The sequence below is a fragment of the Saccoglossus kowalevskii genome, chromosome 2 (genome assembly GCF_978046115.1).
Source record: "Saccoglossus kowalevskii chromosome 2, keSacKowa6.1, whole genome shotgun sequence".
NCBI lineage: Eukaryota > Metazoa > Hemichordata > Enteropneusta > Harrimaniidae > Saccoglossus > Saccoglossus kowalevskii.
In genome coordinates this window covers 2,990,460-3,008,294 of record NC_140642.1, presented here as the reverse complement: position 1 = coordinate 3,008,294, position 17,835 = coordinate 2,990,460, and the positions used below count along the sequence as shown (strand labels likewise).

Sequence of the window (17,835 nt, the reverse complement as noted above, 5' to 3'; positions counted from 1 at the left end):
ATATTCTGGTCATAAAGTTATGCGAAAATGCACCATAGGATCAATGCATGTATAGTCTGTCTGTTTCAATTTTGTCTCACTTTATCATACATGTATTGGTTTCCATGGTGACAGATGTATAGTCATATGAGGCAGCTGCATGCGAGTGGTTCCTGCTGGGATTTCTGTATTTTTTTTTCATCATGAATATTTACTGAGTTACTTGTACATACATTACATGTAGTGATCAAGCTACATGTTTACAATTTGTGATGATTTTGTGTATGTCATAGGTTATGGTGACGTGCTTGGATTTAGAACCACCATGATTATTATCCTTAAAGGCCAGTGGTTGTTGTGTATTCCGTGTTAAAATTTTGGGTTTTATACATATTGTGCACATCGCTATGTGTTCTATATCGTAAGCAAATAGGATAACCACCACCAGCCTTTAAATATTTCAACAAGAATACTGATAATCCAAGTTAGTCCCGCTTTGTATCATTGTATGCCATTTTATTACTAGTGTTGATGACGTATATGTATTGCTAATAACATACCTGGCTGATGTTTACAGTGCTTGGTTCCATCGGTTCCATCGTTAGGGATACAGTTATTTGTCGTGTGGGTTATAATGAGTAGACTTCAGGTTACATTCAACACAATTATTTTACAACAAATAATCTGATTAGACCAGTTAATTATCAAGTATCTTTGTTTGATATAAATTTCTGTTGATGATCTTGACAGCCCCGCTTAAACAGGAAACGTCTTGAATTTAATTTACGTTATGGAAAAACTAAGTCATGTGATTTGCATCCGCTTCCATTTCCTGATCTTGAACGTCAGTGTAAAGCTGTATTTTCTATCTTTACTTGTCAGTGATTTCATCTTCCTGAAATACTCCTCCACTCCGGATAATATCCTATGTCGTAACTTTAATGCCTTCATAAAGTGGGTCATATTTCAACATATTGAGAACTAGCAGTATAGCTACATTTTTATCTGAAATGGCTTAGGGAGGTGATCAAGATTAAACCAGTGGTTTCCGACCCAGAGCTACATTATCCTCAGAAGAGCTCTGTGATATATATAAGTTATGCCGAAATATTGATGAGCTGTAATTTCAGTCCGTCACCCCATTTTCGCAAGCAGACTGGTCTGATTGAAAAACCATTGTTTTACTAAAAAAAAACGTAAATTGCTGTAAAATAAAACAGTACTATGCATCCATGTAAAATCTTTTCAAATACTTGTCAATGATTTTTCCCGAAATAATAATCACATAATAATTAAACTATCTCCATGAATGCCTTTGCATAGATTTAACAAATTTTTGCTATGTCATGTTGCCTTATGGATGTAAAACATCAGACTACTTGCGTTATATCTCGCACTGATTTAAATAAGAACAATTATTTCCTAATCAATTTGTTGACTTCGACACACTGGCATTAAAACAGATGGGAAATCCTGTCAAGACATGATGGGCTCTCTGAACTTTGAACCAATTTCTTTTAAATTTTTTTCAGATACAAATTTCTTGTAGTTACTCTTTCTATAAATTGACTAGTAGAGACCTTTTCATATTCTAACTAAAGTGATCTCATTAAAAGCTAATAAGTGAAATCGGCAGGTAGCTTCTTGAGTACTAGTTCGGAAGCCACTGGTTTGATTCTGTTCACCTTCCTTACACAGTTCACATTTAATATCTAACTAAATAAAATAATGTATTGTACTTGTTATCCACATAGCAGTACTCTACATTTATTCCTATTTGTTCTATGTATCTGTCTTCATGGTTCTAATAATAGAACAAATGCAATAAAATTACATAATGTAGGCTTAATATAAAAAGCATTTTGTGGCTGCTTGTGCTTAAAAGATAGAAGGATAATGAATGAAATTAAATGAAATAATGTTTAAAATAATAAATTTTGCTATTAAAATTACTGAATTATGTCAGTCATGTGAACCACATGTTACTAAGGTATGTTTAATAGGAGACCCATATATTAAAAGCATATGAGAGATAAAGAATTAATTACTTCATATGTCTTACTGATGGTATTGGCAGTTACTAGCTGCTGTTTCTGTTTCTACTGTATTACAAATATTATTTTACTCATTTTTGTTGACTTGTGTATGCCCATATAAAAAACCTAATATTACACTTGTGTTGTTCATCAGACAAGACCAAACTGAAAGCAGCCTGCACAGTTTCATATAACAGCCAATCTATGTAACTGAATTGTAACTGTTTACTTTCATATATGTACAAACATATTTATACTTCCTCCATAGTAGCACTCTGAAATTTACAAAGATTTTGCGAATCTTTGTTCTTTTTCCAATAATGCACGCAAATTCATATTCAAACCATCAAATATTTCACATAATTCAAAATTTTTAAAAGTGATAATGGACATCATCTAGCAAATACTCAAATTTAGTGTAAACAAATACTAGTAGTGTATTTATTGGTTTTGTGTATGTCACAATAGCCAGAAATCCAGCCATTTCAAGTACAACCAAACATTTCCTTGTGATTAGTTATGTTGCTATATGTATGTAGTAGTAATTGGCTGTCCTCATGACTTGCATTGTGTTACCATGGAAACAAGCATGTGCAGAATAACCGTACAGATTCACGTTATTTGTAGATTAAGGATATCAGAAATTGTGTGATTTACTAGTACGTCAAGAAACATTCATTTCAATAATTATTCATATATTTATGCTTATTATTGTATAGTATTGTTTTTATTGATCATTATAAGTACTACCAGAGGTACATTACTTGGGGTTTGCAACGCGCATAGTACTGTATGGTGACATCATGCCAAGATCTCATCTCGTAGACATGACATGACCTGACAAGACATAAGTGGTTTGTAATAAAACAATAAAACATGTATTACCACATTCATAGTGAAAAAATGTAATACATCGAAAATGTACAGAAAATAAAGTTATCGTAATCTGTCATATCGTGAGCAGCTATTTTGATCCACCTGGACATCCCAGTATCCTAGTTACCTCGGGCATGCGCATTTGCATTTTTCTGAGTTGGAACGCATTGGCGGAATTTGATGGGTGCCGAGGGGGCCGCGGCCCCGCCCCCCTTTATTATCAACAACCAACAGGGCTACGCGCCATCAGCTCGTGCGAACTTGGCCTTAGGCCAACTTATCCCACCCCGGCCATTCCAGAATCCTAGATCCGCCCCTGGAATGCTTATGCGAGAGCGAGATTGAAACGGGAGCTTGGTATCATGTCACAGCAGTTGCAAACCCCAAGTAATGTACATGTACCTCTGGTACTACATCCAAAATAAACATTATTGATTTACGTTTGATACTTTGATTGTTGTCTTGAATTTGTTCTCATTGAAAGAGACATAAATTGTTTTGTTACTGAAATGCTATCTTGATGAGATCTGACTGATCTAATCTTGCATTAAGTTGTGTTGAATCGAAGTATGCATGCATTGCATAGTAGATGAGAAAGAGTTTTGACATTAATTGGTTGTTTAAATGCTCTGCAAGAAAATCGCTAATATCAATTTGTTTTAATAGTCGTCAAGCAGTGCAAATTTGGTTTCCGTGAAAACCAACATGCATGTTGCATGGAATCCAGAATTATAATTGAAAATGTTGATCTTTTGTCAGCCTTTTAATCCTTAATCCGTATCAGTTACTGTATTCTTAGATTCAGAAAAACGAAAAACTTGAATCTTGAATCACTTTTTAGCTTCATGTAGCACCATTGAAATATTCTACACACACAGCAAGTGTGTTATGACAAAATTACTGTAATTGTTAATTAAAGTTTCAGGAGATGCAAAGTTTGTAATGTTATCAATATTGAAAGCCAAAGGCACTCTGTCCTCCTCTGACATTTACAATGAGTCAGTCAACAAAACAATACAATTTAACTTAGTTCAAACCATTCTCTATTTGTATATGCTGGGTATAATTTTACAACTAATAGATACACTGAAAAAGAAACATATTTAAAAAATAATAATTTTATTGTTATAATTGCATCATAGATACTGATAATACTGTAGCTTGAGTAATATCAGTTGTTTGCAGATTTGATCAAATTTGTATAAAATCTGTATATGTACCATATTATTCCGGGCACGCGCCCAGGGGCCTGAACATACAAAATCGGGAAAAAATGGGGGTGGGTGCTTACCCGAGGACCACCCCAAAAAAGATTTTAAAAAGTTGTTTTTGTGATCGTATGATAAGGTCAAATAAAGGAATGCTTTCGTAAACTTTGTACACGTACTTATTTCTTGATTTATGCGAGGTTTCAATAAACGTGAGCACTTGGTCAAGAACTGTGGGAACACTAAGACACGGGGCCGAATTTCAAGAATAAAACTTGTTTTATGTCAGCGAATGAAGTTGTATTACTCACTGAAATTGGCTACAAAGTATGGTAAGTATTGTAATCAATGCACGGTTACTTTTTTAGTAACCGTGATCAGTGCATGCAAGTCGAAACGGCCGGGAAAAACTACCGCTTGTAATCCAAGATGGCTATGACCTCATTAGCATAATTTGGTTCACGCGCTTATTGATACATCGCATCGTAATTACTAAAGAATAGCAGACAGGGTTATGAAACAAATAAACCTTTTATTACTGATGTGAAATGTTTACAAACTATTGTGAATACATAAACATATCCAAATGGCGATACATAAAAAAACAGACTGAAAATAAACTCTGGTCGACCTCATAAACATGATTTATTCAGGCACCCACACACACACGTGACAAAATTACAAAAATAACGATGATGCAACAAGTTCCCATCGTCGGCATGCCTCATTATGGTTATCGTAATGGACTTGAGGTCGGCAAAATGTTTTTTCTTCAACGACAGAAAAATAACCCACATGACCGTAATGCCATAGCTGTGATGAAGGATGGAAAGAAAGTAGCAAGTTTACGACGTGATGTCTCAAAAGTGCTAGCTCCCGTTATGGATTCACAGTCAGCGAAACCAAGGATAAGTGCTTCAAACCACTCACCAAGGTATGGATCGTTGCAATATTGGATTCATCGTGAATGAAGAGAAAGCAGAACGTGTGCGCCACATGCAGCGTGGTTCATCTTACGTCGTGAAGTTCCAATGAGTTTTTACGTAAAAACACAAACAAAGCGGTCCTTTTCAGGGCCACCACACACTCCAAAAAGAGAACTACCGTAACAAACACACTATTTAAATAAATCGAACGCGTTCGTTTTTGACAAATAAAACTTTATTGTTGACCCCGTTCTTGGCTAAAAATCACCCTGGGCGTTTAACCGAGGATGTCCCCAACATGTAACTTTTGTGAAAACAGGGGTGGGCGCTTGCCCAAGGAGGGGCACGTGCTCAAGGAGGGCACGTGCCCGGGGTAATACGGTATCCAAAACTATTTCAATGATTTATATCAGAATGGTGCATTTTGGGTTACAGCTGTATGCCATTTTGTTTCGATTAAAAAAAAAAGGCTGACTGGTGGCCATTTTGTTTTTATTCATGTCCATGCCGATTCCTCTTTTATATAGTGATTAAATGTTGCACACAAATACTATACTCATAGGTATAAATACTGTAAATTTGATCAAATTGACGGCCATTTTATCTAAAATCTTAGTCTGTAAATGTGTCAAGAGACTTTTCTTGCTCGGGCTGAATCTATAATGGTAATCAGCATATTTTGTCAGTCTGTGCATTGAGATATAGACGATGCACTGATTCCTCTGGTAAACATGTACATATCTACATGTGGCTTATATTAAACATTGTGTAAAACCAAACAGAAGCTGTGCCTTGGTAATGCTTATTATTACAAGACATTGTTAAGAAACTACATTATTGAATGTAAAATATACATGTAAGTTTATAGAGACACCAAAAGAGATTAAAGATGGGAACACTCGTAAAATGTTTTCGACATTCGCCAACCCAGTTGTCAGTGACCCCCCCCCCTCCGCTAACACTAAGATAAATTGTACAGAATATCTTTTCAGAAATTATGCTATTTTTAGAATACGTATTGCATTCAATTGCATCCTTCCACTGCATGTGAAATTCAGTGTTTACTCATTTAGTTTCATTTACTGTTTTCCTGTTTTGTCTACACAATTAACCACATACAATTTGTTATAAGGTTAAATGTTAATTATCAAACAAAAAAAAATCAGAATATTTTTTTTATCTTAGCTGATTTTTGACTCTATGCTAGTTAAAATAGATAAAAATAGCGAAAGTATTTCTCAAGAAGAATGATACTTTTAATTGTCTAATGGGATTAAGGGCACATGTTAATATTGTGTGTGATTAAATCCACAATGTGTATCAGAAGTAAGCAAGACTTGATTTCAGTTCAACTTGACACATATACCTCAAGTGTGAGGCCACATACTACATGCATATCATTATATTTCCTGATATATAACGGAGGCCATTAACAGTGAAGTTCAAAGCCTTTTCCATTATTTTTAGTCTATTCATAAAACAAAACAAATACCCTGTCATTCACGATATAAAATTGCATGTCATTCACGATATAAAAGCCTTTTGGTCTTGAATTTGTATTATAGATGAAATGATTTCTATTTAAAATAGTTTACTCTTAAAAATTTATATGAAAAATTCAAAATCATATTCTCCCAGGAAATAAGGAGTTTTCTTATCATTCGCATTTTGTTGCTAAATCTACTGTGCCATTTAAATATTTTTTTTTTCCTGTTTAATGGAAAACTAATTATTTGTCAGCTCTGGTGTAGAGGAATTTCAACGACAGTAGTCGAATATTCCAAAATTAAAATTAAATTGTATAAATTGTATTGAGATGAATTCTAAATAAAAGCCTGACAAAAAAATGGTTGCCATGGATACACCACAATATTACAGTAATATGCACAATATTCAACACCCATTGGTCATCCACCTATTATGCAAATTATCGTTGCCAATTATGGAACATCTGTTTCTTTCTGATAAGTGGCCTTTTATTTTGTGATTTTTTTTATAAAATGTGTTTTTATTCATTTAATCCATTTATTTGTATGTACAGGTCCAAGTGTTAATGACTTATAGAAATTGATTGCATAAAATCACTAAGTGGGTTCCAGTATCTGTTATCATGATTGACACTAATGTTATTTCATTTATTTTAAAATATTTTGTTTTTTCAAAAAAAAAATGTTTTAAAATAAAAATATAAAATCTTCTATTTTGGTTTCTATTTCATGATCTTTGTTGAAAGTGTAAAAATGTGCCTCATGAGGGCGCTGTTAAATCTGACGTTGCTGTAAGGCTTAGATCTGCATTTTGAAATACATGGTAGGTTGTTAGACAGTTATTAATTACCAAGGTCTTTTAATTTCCAATTTATTTCCATATTTACTTATGAGGTTTTTTTCTTAGTTGGCCTTCACTTACTAATAAGAATGGATAAATATGGTGAAGGTGCAAGCAGTGAATGTAAAACATGTCTTTTTAGCTAGCTTGTTATTTTAGCTAATCTGTAATTTTGTTAATTCAAGATGTAGCGAATTTAACAGAAAGTATATTCTCACAGGGAGACAGTCAACACTTTAGCTTAATTAAAATTCTGTTAATCCATGTCAAGAGTAAAATCTCCTAAAATTGCATGCAGCTATTTCAACGTGTTTTACAGTATTTATTGATCAGATAAGCGAATGATGTTAGAATTGAGTATTCAATAAGTTTTATACCAGTCAATGACTGAGAGTCACTGAGTATGTTGAATCAAGTGAGTCATCACTTGTGTATATGGCAGACGTCTATGGCATAGCATTGTTTACAAACAAATGCCTACCCATGAATCTTTGCATTTTTAACGAGTGTTATCAGTGCTTGGGACTTGAGTGCTACATGTGGGTAGGTATTCAAGTTTCAATTACAAGAGGGTACTGTGTGGTAAAGACAAAAACTATTAAAAAGAAAATTACTGTTACATAATAAATGTTTTTCATTTATCTAATGTTGTACATGTATATTGTATTTTTTAAATATTTGCCCAATGCAATACTATAATTGCATGTTGTTAAAAAGTTGTTTAGTCTTTCCGCTTTCTTGTTAGTTTTGATATCACAACTTTATTTAAAGTCTTTTTAATTGTACAAACAACATTTCGTCATGTAACAAAGCTATAATAAAAAAAAATGGCCATTTATGAAATTTCCATAAAATCTGTAAGGCATTATTTTTAGTCTATTTATAAACAAAATCAAATACCCTGTCATTCAGTATATAAAATTGTCATCGTGTGTCACTGCACAGACATCATTGATATTTAGTATTCTAAGTTTAAATTATTGCAATATGTATTTTCACTAGAAAACCAATATGTCCATCAGAATTGTTCATGGATAAGTTTAGAAAGTGTGTCAATTTCTCATCCATTTTGTAGACATGAGGTATTTTGTTATTCTTATACCGGCAGTACCGACTGAGTCCTCAAATTGTTTCTTGTATTTGCTTACATTTTTGTGAGAAGCTTGTGTTATAAATATAAATGATATGAGGCATTACGTCTTATGTCTGATGATTTATTTGGCGAATTTCTAAAACAAAGATTTTCGTGATGAAAATAATGCGTTGAAATTGTAAATGTTTTTTTTATATCAAAATTATTGAATAATTATCACTGGAGTATATATGCAAGATAAATTCCAGTTCTATTTATTGTTTAAAGGCAATAAAGTTATGATACATGTACTGTATGTTAATTTATCTAACTGTACTGCCAATGTAACAATACACTATGATACCACCAAATTATCTAACTGTACTGCCAATGTAACAATACACTATGATACCACCAAATTATCTAACTATACTGCCAATGTAACAATACACTATGATACCACCAAATTATCTAACTGTACTGCCAATGTAACAATACACTATGATACCACCAAATTATCAAACTATACTGCCAATGTAACAATACACTATGATACCACCAAATTATTTAACTATATTATTGCCAATGTAACAATACACTATGATACCACCAAATTATCTAACTATATTGCCAATGTAACAATACACTATGATACCACCAAATTATCTAACTGTACTGCCAATGTAACAATACACTATGATACCACCAAATTATCTAACTTTATTGCCAATGTAACAATACACTATGATACTACCAAATTATCTAACTGTACTGCCAATGTAACAATACACTATGATACCACCAAATTATCTAACTATATTGCCAATGTAACAATACACTATGATACTACCAAATTATCTAACTATATTGCCAATGTAACAATACACTATGATACCACCAAATTATCTAACTGTACTGCCAATGTAACAATACACTATGATACCACCAAATTATCTAACTATATTGCCAATGTAACAATACACTATGATACCACCAAATTATCTAACTGTACTGCCAATGTAACAATACACCATGATACCACCAAATTATCTAACTGTACTGCCAATGTAACAATACACTATGATACCACCAAATTATCTAACTATATTGCCAATGTAACAATACACTATGATACTACCAAATTATCTAACTATATTGCCAATGTAACAATACACTATGATACCACCAAATTATCTAACTATATTGCCAATGTAACAATACACTATGATACCACCAAATTATCTAACTGTACTGCCAATGTAACAATACACTATGATACCACCAAATTATCTAACTGTACTGCCAATGTAACAATACACTATGATACCACCAAATTATCTAACTATACTGCCAATGTAACAATACACTATGATACCACTAAATTATCTAACTATATTGCCAATGTAACAATACACTATGATACCACCAAATTATCTAACTATATTATTGCCAATGTAACAATACACTATGATACCACCAAATTATCTAACTATATTGCCAATGTAACAATACACTATGATACCACCAAATTATCTAACTGTACTGCCAATGTAACAATACACTATGATACTACCAAATTATCTAACTATATTGCCAATGTAACAATACACTATGATACTACCAAATTATCTAACTGTACTGCCAATGTAACAATACACTATGATACCACCAAATTATCTAACTATATTGCCAATGTAACAATACACTATGATACCACCAAATTATCTAACTGTACTGCCAATGTAACAATACACTATGATACCACCAAATTATCTAACTTTATTGCCAATGTAACAATACACTATGATACCACCAAATTATCTAACTGTACTGCCAATGTAACAATACACCATGATACCACCAAATTATCTAACTGTACTGCCAATGTAACAATACACTATGATACCACCAAATTATCTAACTGTACTGCCAATGTAACAATACACTATGATACCACCAAATTATCTAACTATACTGCCAATGTAACAATACACTATGATACCACCAAATTATCTAACTATATTGTCAATGTAACAATACACTATGATACTACCAAATTATCTAACTGTACTGCCAATGTAACAATACACTATGATACCACCAAATTATCTAACTGTACTGCCAATGTAACAATACACTATGATACCACCAAATTATCTAACTGTACTGCCAATGTAATTCCAATTCCAGAAAAAAAGTAAAGAATGCATGTTTGATGATGATAAGGGCGTGCATCACAAAAACAAATTGAGAACATACAGAGAAATAAAAACTGATTTTTCTTTTGAGAAATACCTCCAAATAATTAAAAATCCACTATATCGTGCTGCAATGACCAAATTTAGAATAAGTGCCCACCGTTTACAGATTGAATCAGGCAGATACAAAAACATCTCCATCTCTTGGAGAAATTGAAGATGAGAAACATTTCCTTTTCACGTGCCAGCTATATGATAAAGAAAGAACCAGCCTTTTTACTAAACATAAAATGTATGGAGAGACATTAATAAACATATTAAATAATAAAAACGATCACATAATTAAAGACTTTTCAAAACACATTTATACTTGCTTTATGCTTAGGGAGCAAAAAAATCAAACAATAACTTCAGTACCAGCTGCCTCAAAAAAAACTCACAAAACACAGATTCACATTTATTTACATTATATTACAATTATTCATTTATCTCTTATTGTGAGATTTATTTCATTCATTTACAGTATTTTTAGTATTTCCTTTTATTTTCATTTTTTAGCTCCGCTGTCGACTTTGTCGAGCGGAGCTTATCATATGAGTGATTGTCCGTCGTCGTCGTCCGTGTCAATGTTTTACTTTTTCGACTTCTTCTTGAAAACTACAAGCCTGAATGCTTTGATACTTGGTGTATATGTACCTTGGGTAGACCTCTCTTAGGTTTGTTCATTTCATGTTGATATCTTCAATTCTCTAATTTTGGTGAATATTTTTGTCATTTTTGGTAAAAAGTGATATTTTCGACTTCTTGTTAAAAACTGCAAGTGCAATTGCTTTGATATTACATATATAGGTACTACCTGTGGACCTCTCTCAGATTTGTTCATTTTGTAATGATATCTTTAATTCTCTAATTTTGGTGAATATTTTTGTCATTTTTGGTAAAAAGTGATATTTTCGACTTCTTGTTAAAAATCGCAAGTGCAATTGCTTTGATATTACATATATAGGTACTACATGTGGACCTCTCTCAGATTTGTTCATTTTGTAATGATATCTTTAATTCTCTAATTTTGGTGAATATTTTTGTAATTTTTGGTAAAAAGTGATATTTTCGACTTCTTGTTAAAAACACAAGTCCGATTGCTTTGATATTACATATATAGGTACTACATGTGGACCTCTCTCAGATTTGTTCATTTTGTGATGATGTCTTCAATTCTCTAATTTTTGTGAATATTTTTGTAATTTTTGGTAAAAAGTGATATTTTCGACTTCTTGTTAAAAACCAAAAGTTCAATTGCTTTGATATTACATATATAGATACTACATGTAGACCTTTCTCAGATTTGTTCATTTCGTGATGATATCTTCAATTCTCTAATTTTGGTGAATATTTTGGTCTTTTTTGGTAGAAAGTGATATTTTCGACTTTTTGTTAAAAACTGTAAGTCCGATTGCTTTGATACTATACATATTGTTCATTTTCTGATGATGTCTTCAGTTCTTTAATTGAAATGTGCATTTCTAACAGCGGAGCTATCTCAGCCGATAGGCTGCTTGTTTTATTATTACATGTTTTTGACTTTATTGTATTTTATGTCAAGATCTCAAATGGGATACGATAGCAATAAAGAATTACTTACTTACTTACTTACTTACTTACTTACTTACTTACTTACTTACTTACTTACTTACTTACTTACTTACTTACTTACTTACTTACTTACTGTAACAATACACTATGATACCACCAAATTATCTAACTATACTGCCAATGTAACAATACACTATGATACCACCAAATTATCTAACTGTACTGCCAATGTAACAATACACTATGATACAAATACAGACTCCTGGTATTGCTGACCTTTATATTATTCGACGTCACAGATTCGCCCTCTGGCAAATACATACACACCCTTTTTTAGTGCTGATTTCCTGTCTATAGCCATTGTACCAGTGAAACTACTGCTCTAATTTGCTATTTAATTAACCTAGGCTTCAAAGTCAGTGGACTCTACTGCACTGCCAAAAAGAACATATTGTTGTTAAAATCGAATCACCCTGTTTGCTCCCCAATTGTTAACTTGTTAGTATTGGGTGGTGACATTGTCATATCCCATTGAGGCATGCGAGGGGTGATCCTCATTTACATATTTGAAGGGGGCCTGAAACAACTGTCAGTTTCATTGCATTGTTCATTTTGAAAACAACTATTTGATACAGTTAGTGAAAATATAAAACATTCATTTTGTTGTATTAGACGAATATGCTCCAGACTTCAATATCATCATGGTGACCCAGTTAGTGCTTCCAGCTATGTTCCCCGTAGTCCCAGTGAAAGTGATATGCTAATGGGACTTAGCATATTATTAGCCTTATTCGTCTGTTGCACCTCTCACCTCCACTTACACTTATGTGTGTGCGTAAACTTTGACAAAACTCTGGCCATGTCATCGGAGTATTAAGGAGTGTTAAAATCACATTTTTGTGTACCACCAAGGACTTATTTAACACCATGTGGAAGCTGAGGTAATGATTGTTGTTTTCCTTTCACACATTTTGTCATGTGTGTTGGATTGTCTTTAAAAAAACAACTGTTTTTTATGTTCAGTCAGCTGTGAGAAGGTTTTTCTTTTTTCCCTTGACTTTTATCATTGAACTTCGACTCGGAGAGACTGTCCAGTCTACTAACCTGTTAAAAATATAGTTTATAGACAACTATTGCCAGCTCATGGTTATGATGAAATAACATACATTCCAACCAGACTGACACTAATAGTAACCGAGTTCTGCACAACGTGATTAGTGACTACAATGGTGGTGGTGTCGTCGTTGGTTTACTCAGTCCAGCCTGAATTTAAAATTTCTGTTACTGAAAACAACATCCAAAGCAAGGGCATTTATAAATGGACAACGTTTATATATTTAAATAAGTACCTGCAAATGCTGATGATATGTACACACCATCACTGGTTTAGGTTTGAGCTCTTTATGAGCACTGCTTTGGTAGTGGAAAGAATGATAATGAATGCACCGCTTTTACTTTCTTCTGGGTAGTTCCAGCTCAATTGATGAGAATACTTGGGAGTTATGTCTGTAGGCAATTGCATTTCAAAACATTAGTACTCATGCATAACAAAGTAGTATGTACAGCAAGGACATGAACAGTTTAATATCAGCCCTGCTACAGGTACTTTGTACATGTACATACACTCTCGCTGTTGACGATAAAGCTGTGTGTTTGTTAATTGGCCGAAATATATTCACGTCTGTGATGAGTAAAAGTTGGTTTATTTGTATTGTGTATATTCTTATATAGTTTGTATTGTATTGATTCTATTGTAAGGTCAGCTGTGTGCTTCCCCATATATATGTATGCTACTATTTTTGTATGGTCTGCGTATTCATTAATGAAGTGCTTACAACAGCATGTTATCATCAGACATACATGGAGAAATTCAAACAAGTTTAATTAAATTAATAAGTATTTACACTTTGTATCCTAATCAATGTAATTACCATGTGTATACATGTAAAAGTTATTATGATATTTTATTTTGATATTTTCAACATATATTTATATACACTACAATTTGTGATGTGTGTAGGTACCCCACACTGTATGATTGATCACTGTCAGACATATGTGTCATAATCACTGATCTGTTTGTGCTATTGTGTGTACATGGGGAAGAAATAAATAATAAGGTTAAATTGTGATCACAATAATTCCTGTAATTATAGTTGTACCACATTCTCACATATACTGGCTGTATTGATGTTTTTATTATCTGTCTATATCTATTTACTATGTGTCCAAGTGTATCACATAATTGCAACATTGTTTTGTCTTTTTCACTTGTTGTAATGGCTACTGTTTTCAAAATTATGGAAAGTTGTATTTAATTGCTGAATATTAATATCATAATGTGTCCAATTTGAGGTCACCAACTGATAACAATATTTCTATTCATATAATTGTGTTAGTACAAAATGAGATAATTTGAAGACTTTACTAGCCTTGCGTAATTTGACAACTGTGCTAACCTTGCGTAATTTGACAACTGTGCTAACATTGCGTAATTTGTCGACTGTGCTAACCTTGTGTAATATGACGATTTTGCTAACATTGCGTAATTTGACAACTGTGCTAACATTGCGTAATTTGACGAATGTGCTAACATTGCGTAATTTGACGAATGTGCTAACCTAGCGTAATTTGTCTGCGTAATATGACAACTGCTAACCTTGCGTAATATGACAACTTTGCTAGCCTTGCGTAATTTGACGATTTTGCTAACCTTGCATAATTTGACGACTGTGCAAGCCTTGCACAATTTGACGACTGTGCTAACCTTGCGTAATTTGACGAATGTGCTAGCCCTGCATAATTTGACGACTTCAATTGCCTTGCGTAATTTGTCAACTGTGCTAACCTTGCGTAATTTGACGACTGTGCTAACCTTGCGTAATTTGACGACTGTGCTAACCTTGTGTAATTTGACGACTGTGCTAACCTTGCGTAATTTCACGACTTTACTAGCCTTGCGTAATTTCACGACTTTACTAGCCTTGTGTAATTTCACGACTTTACTAGCCTTGCGTAATTTGACGACTTCACTTGCCTTGCGTAATTTGACAAGTGTACTAGTCTTGCATAATATGACGACTTTACGAGTTGTAATTTGTTGTTACTCAAATAGTCGCTAAGATCTTCTTGAGAGAGAGACCATCACAAGACTTTGTCTTGTCTCTGAAATAGTGGTCAATTCTCTTGTGATCTTGATCACTGTTTCCCTGACCTATGTTCTGTAGTGCTATTTGGAGTCTGTCTCGTTCCCTTGTGGCCATTTGAATCTAATGTCAATTGAAATTAATTGGTTTATTGTATCTCCTTCCAACACACACAAAAAAAATAACTCTTTTAATGGCTTATAGGTCAGGTCATCTTGTGGTAATGAGCAAATGAAAATCACTGCTTTCTCTGTGTGTTTATTAGTCCACAACGAATCCGAAAATGGGGACTATTAATTTGGGTTCATTTCGCCCGTACATACGTTCAGAGCTATATACACCCATTGACGGATTTCATTCAAACTTTACTTGAAGACAATACATAATGTCTTACATATGCACGTCAAGTTACTTTATGATTGGAGCAATAATGGCCGACTGGCGGCCATTTTGGATGTAAAATTTGCTCTTTCTGATACCTAAATGTGTCCGCAGCAGTTTCTCAGAGATGACTGGGCCGATTTGGATCAAAGTTGGTATGGTGATCATACATATTGGGTCGCACATCATTTTTTTGGTGTGATTTGAACAAATATGGCCGACTGGCGTTCATCTTGTTTTTCAGGGTACCCATGCTACTTTATCTTGAATGCAATGAACGTTTCTCTTTAAATTTTGTACAAAGATAGTATACCAGGGGATACATTTGTACCAACATTATTTTTGTGATTCGATTCGATATGGCTGACCGACGCTCAAATTTCCTGTAAAAGCGTTAAATCATCATTTTTTACATGTCTGGAGCTGTTTCTCAGAGATGACTAGGCCAATTTGGATCAAAGTTGGTATGGTGATCATACATATTGGGTTATAGTTGCATGTCATATTTTTTCTGTGATTCAAACTAATATAGGTGATTGGTGGCCATTTTGTTTTTCATGGTACCCATGCTACTTTCTCTTGAATGCAATGAACATTTCTGTTTAAATTTTGTACAAAGGCAGTATACCAATAGATACATCAACATGAACATTATTTTTGTAATTTGATTCAATATGACTGCCCAATGTGTAAAAGCACTAATCATAATTTTTTTTACAAATCCATCTCTTATTGATGGTTTCAATCTAATCTCAATGACTTCATCAGCATCAAATTAATATTTCAGATCACAAAATTTGGAACGGGGACAATGACTTGTTGTCTGTTTTCCATGCTGTACATGCTCATCATTTATTATTCACATCAAACTGTGCATAATAAATATTATAATCTATATAATTAATTTCACAAAATTCTATATTAAAGCTGTGATTCTAAAACTACTAATAATTTGATTATTTGAATAAACAATTTTGTTCTTTTAAAATTACGTGTTTCAGTGACAAGTGTTTGCAAGTGTTTTAATATTATCAATTGTCATTCTTTTGTAATTTTCAGACAATTATTTCATATAAGCCAGAACACGGGCGTTCGTGCTGGAACAAATAATTTTCACAGATCATTTCGAAAATCAATACGAAAGTCATTCAGGATGAAAAAATTGAGACGATCCTTGAGTAAACGAGAGACGTATGTGCCCGAGTGTAGTAAACCACATCAGTGGCAGGAAGACGAGAAGCTTGTCAAAGCAGGAACTTGTAACTTTCCAGTTAAGGTAATTACTGAGCATTTCTTTTACATTTTGGAAATCCTAAACATGGTCACCTGGTATTCCTAAACATGGTCACCTGGTATTCCTAAACATGGTCTGCTAGGATTCCTAAACAGGGTCACCTGGGATTCCTAAACAGGGTCACCTGGGATTCCTAAACATGGTCACCTGGGATTCCTAAACATGGTCACCTGGGATTCCTAAACATGGTCACCTGGGATTCCTAAACATGGTCACCTGGGATTCCTAAACATGGTCTGCTAGGATTCCTAAACATGGTCACCTGGGATTCCTAAACAGGGTCACCTGGGATTCCTAAACAGGGTCACCTGGGATTCCTAAACATGGTCACCTGGGATTCCTAAACATGGTCACCTGGGATTCCTAAACATGGTCACCTGGGATTCCTAAACATGGTCTGCTAGGATTCCTAAACATGGTCACCTGGGATTCCTAAACATGGTCACCTGGGATTCCTAAACAGGGTCACCTGGGATTCCTAAACAGGGTCACCTGGGATTCCTAAACATGGTCACCTGGGATTCCTAAACATGGTCACCTGGGATTCCTAAACATGGTCACCTGGGATTCCTAAACATGGTCACCTGGGATTCCTAAACATGGTCACCTGGGATTCCTAAACATGGTCACCTGGGATTCCTAAACATGGTCTGCTAGGATTCCTAAACATGGTCACCTGGGATTCCTAAACATGGTCACCTGGGATTCCTAAACATGGTCACCTGGGATTCCTAAACATGGTCACCTGGGATTCCTAAACATGGTCACCTGGGATTCCTAAACATGGTCACCTGGGAT

At 33.9% G+C, this 17,835-nt stretch overlaps 1 protein-coding gene across 5 annotated transcripts in view; it reads left to right on the top strand.

Moving 5' to 3' along the window:
- numb (numb homolog) overlaps window positions 1-17,835 on the top strand; it is a 62,909-nt gene that overhangs the window by 22,557 nt on the left and 22,517 nt on the right. For 4 of the 5 annotated variants that reach the window (XM_085504110.1, XM_085504107.1, XM_085504109.1 and 1 more), the window contains 1 exon segment: window positions 16,803-17,019. In XM_085504110.1, coding sequence (XP_085360236.1) covers window positions 16,897-17,019 — 123 coding nt within the window. In that variant the 5' untranslated portion in view covers window positions 16,803-16,896. 5 annotated transcript variants of the gene reach the window in all.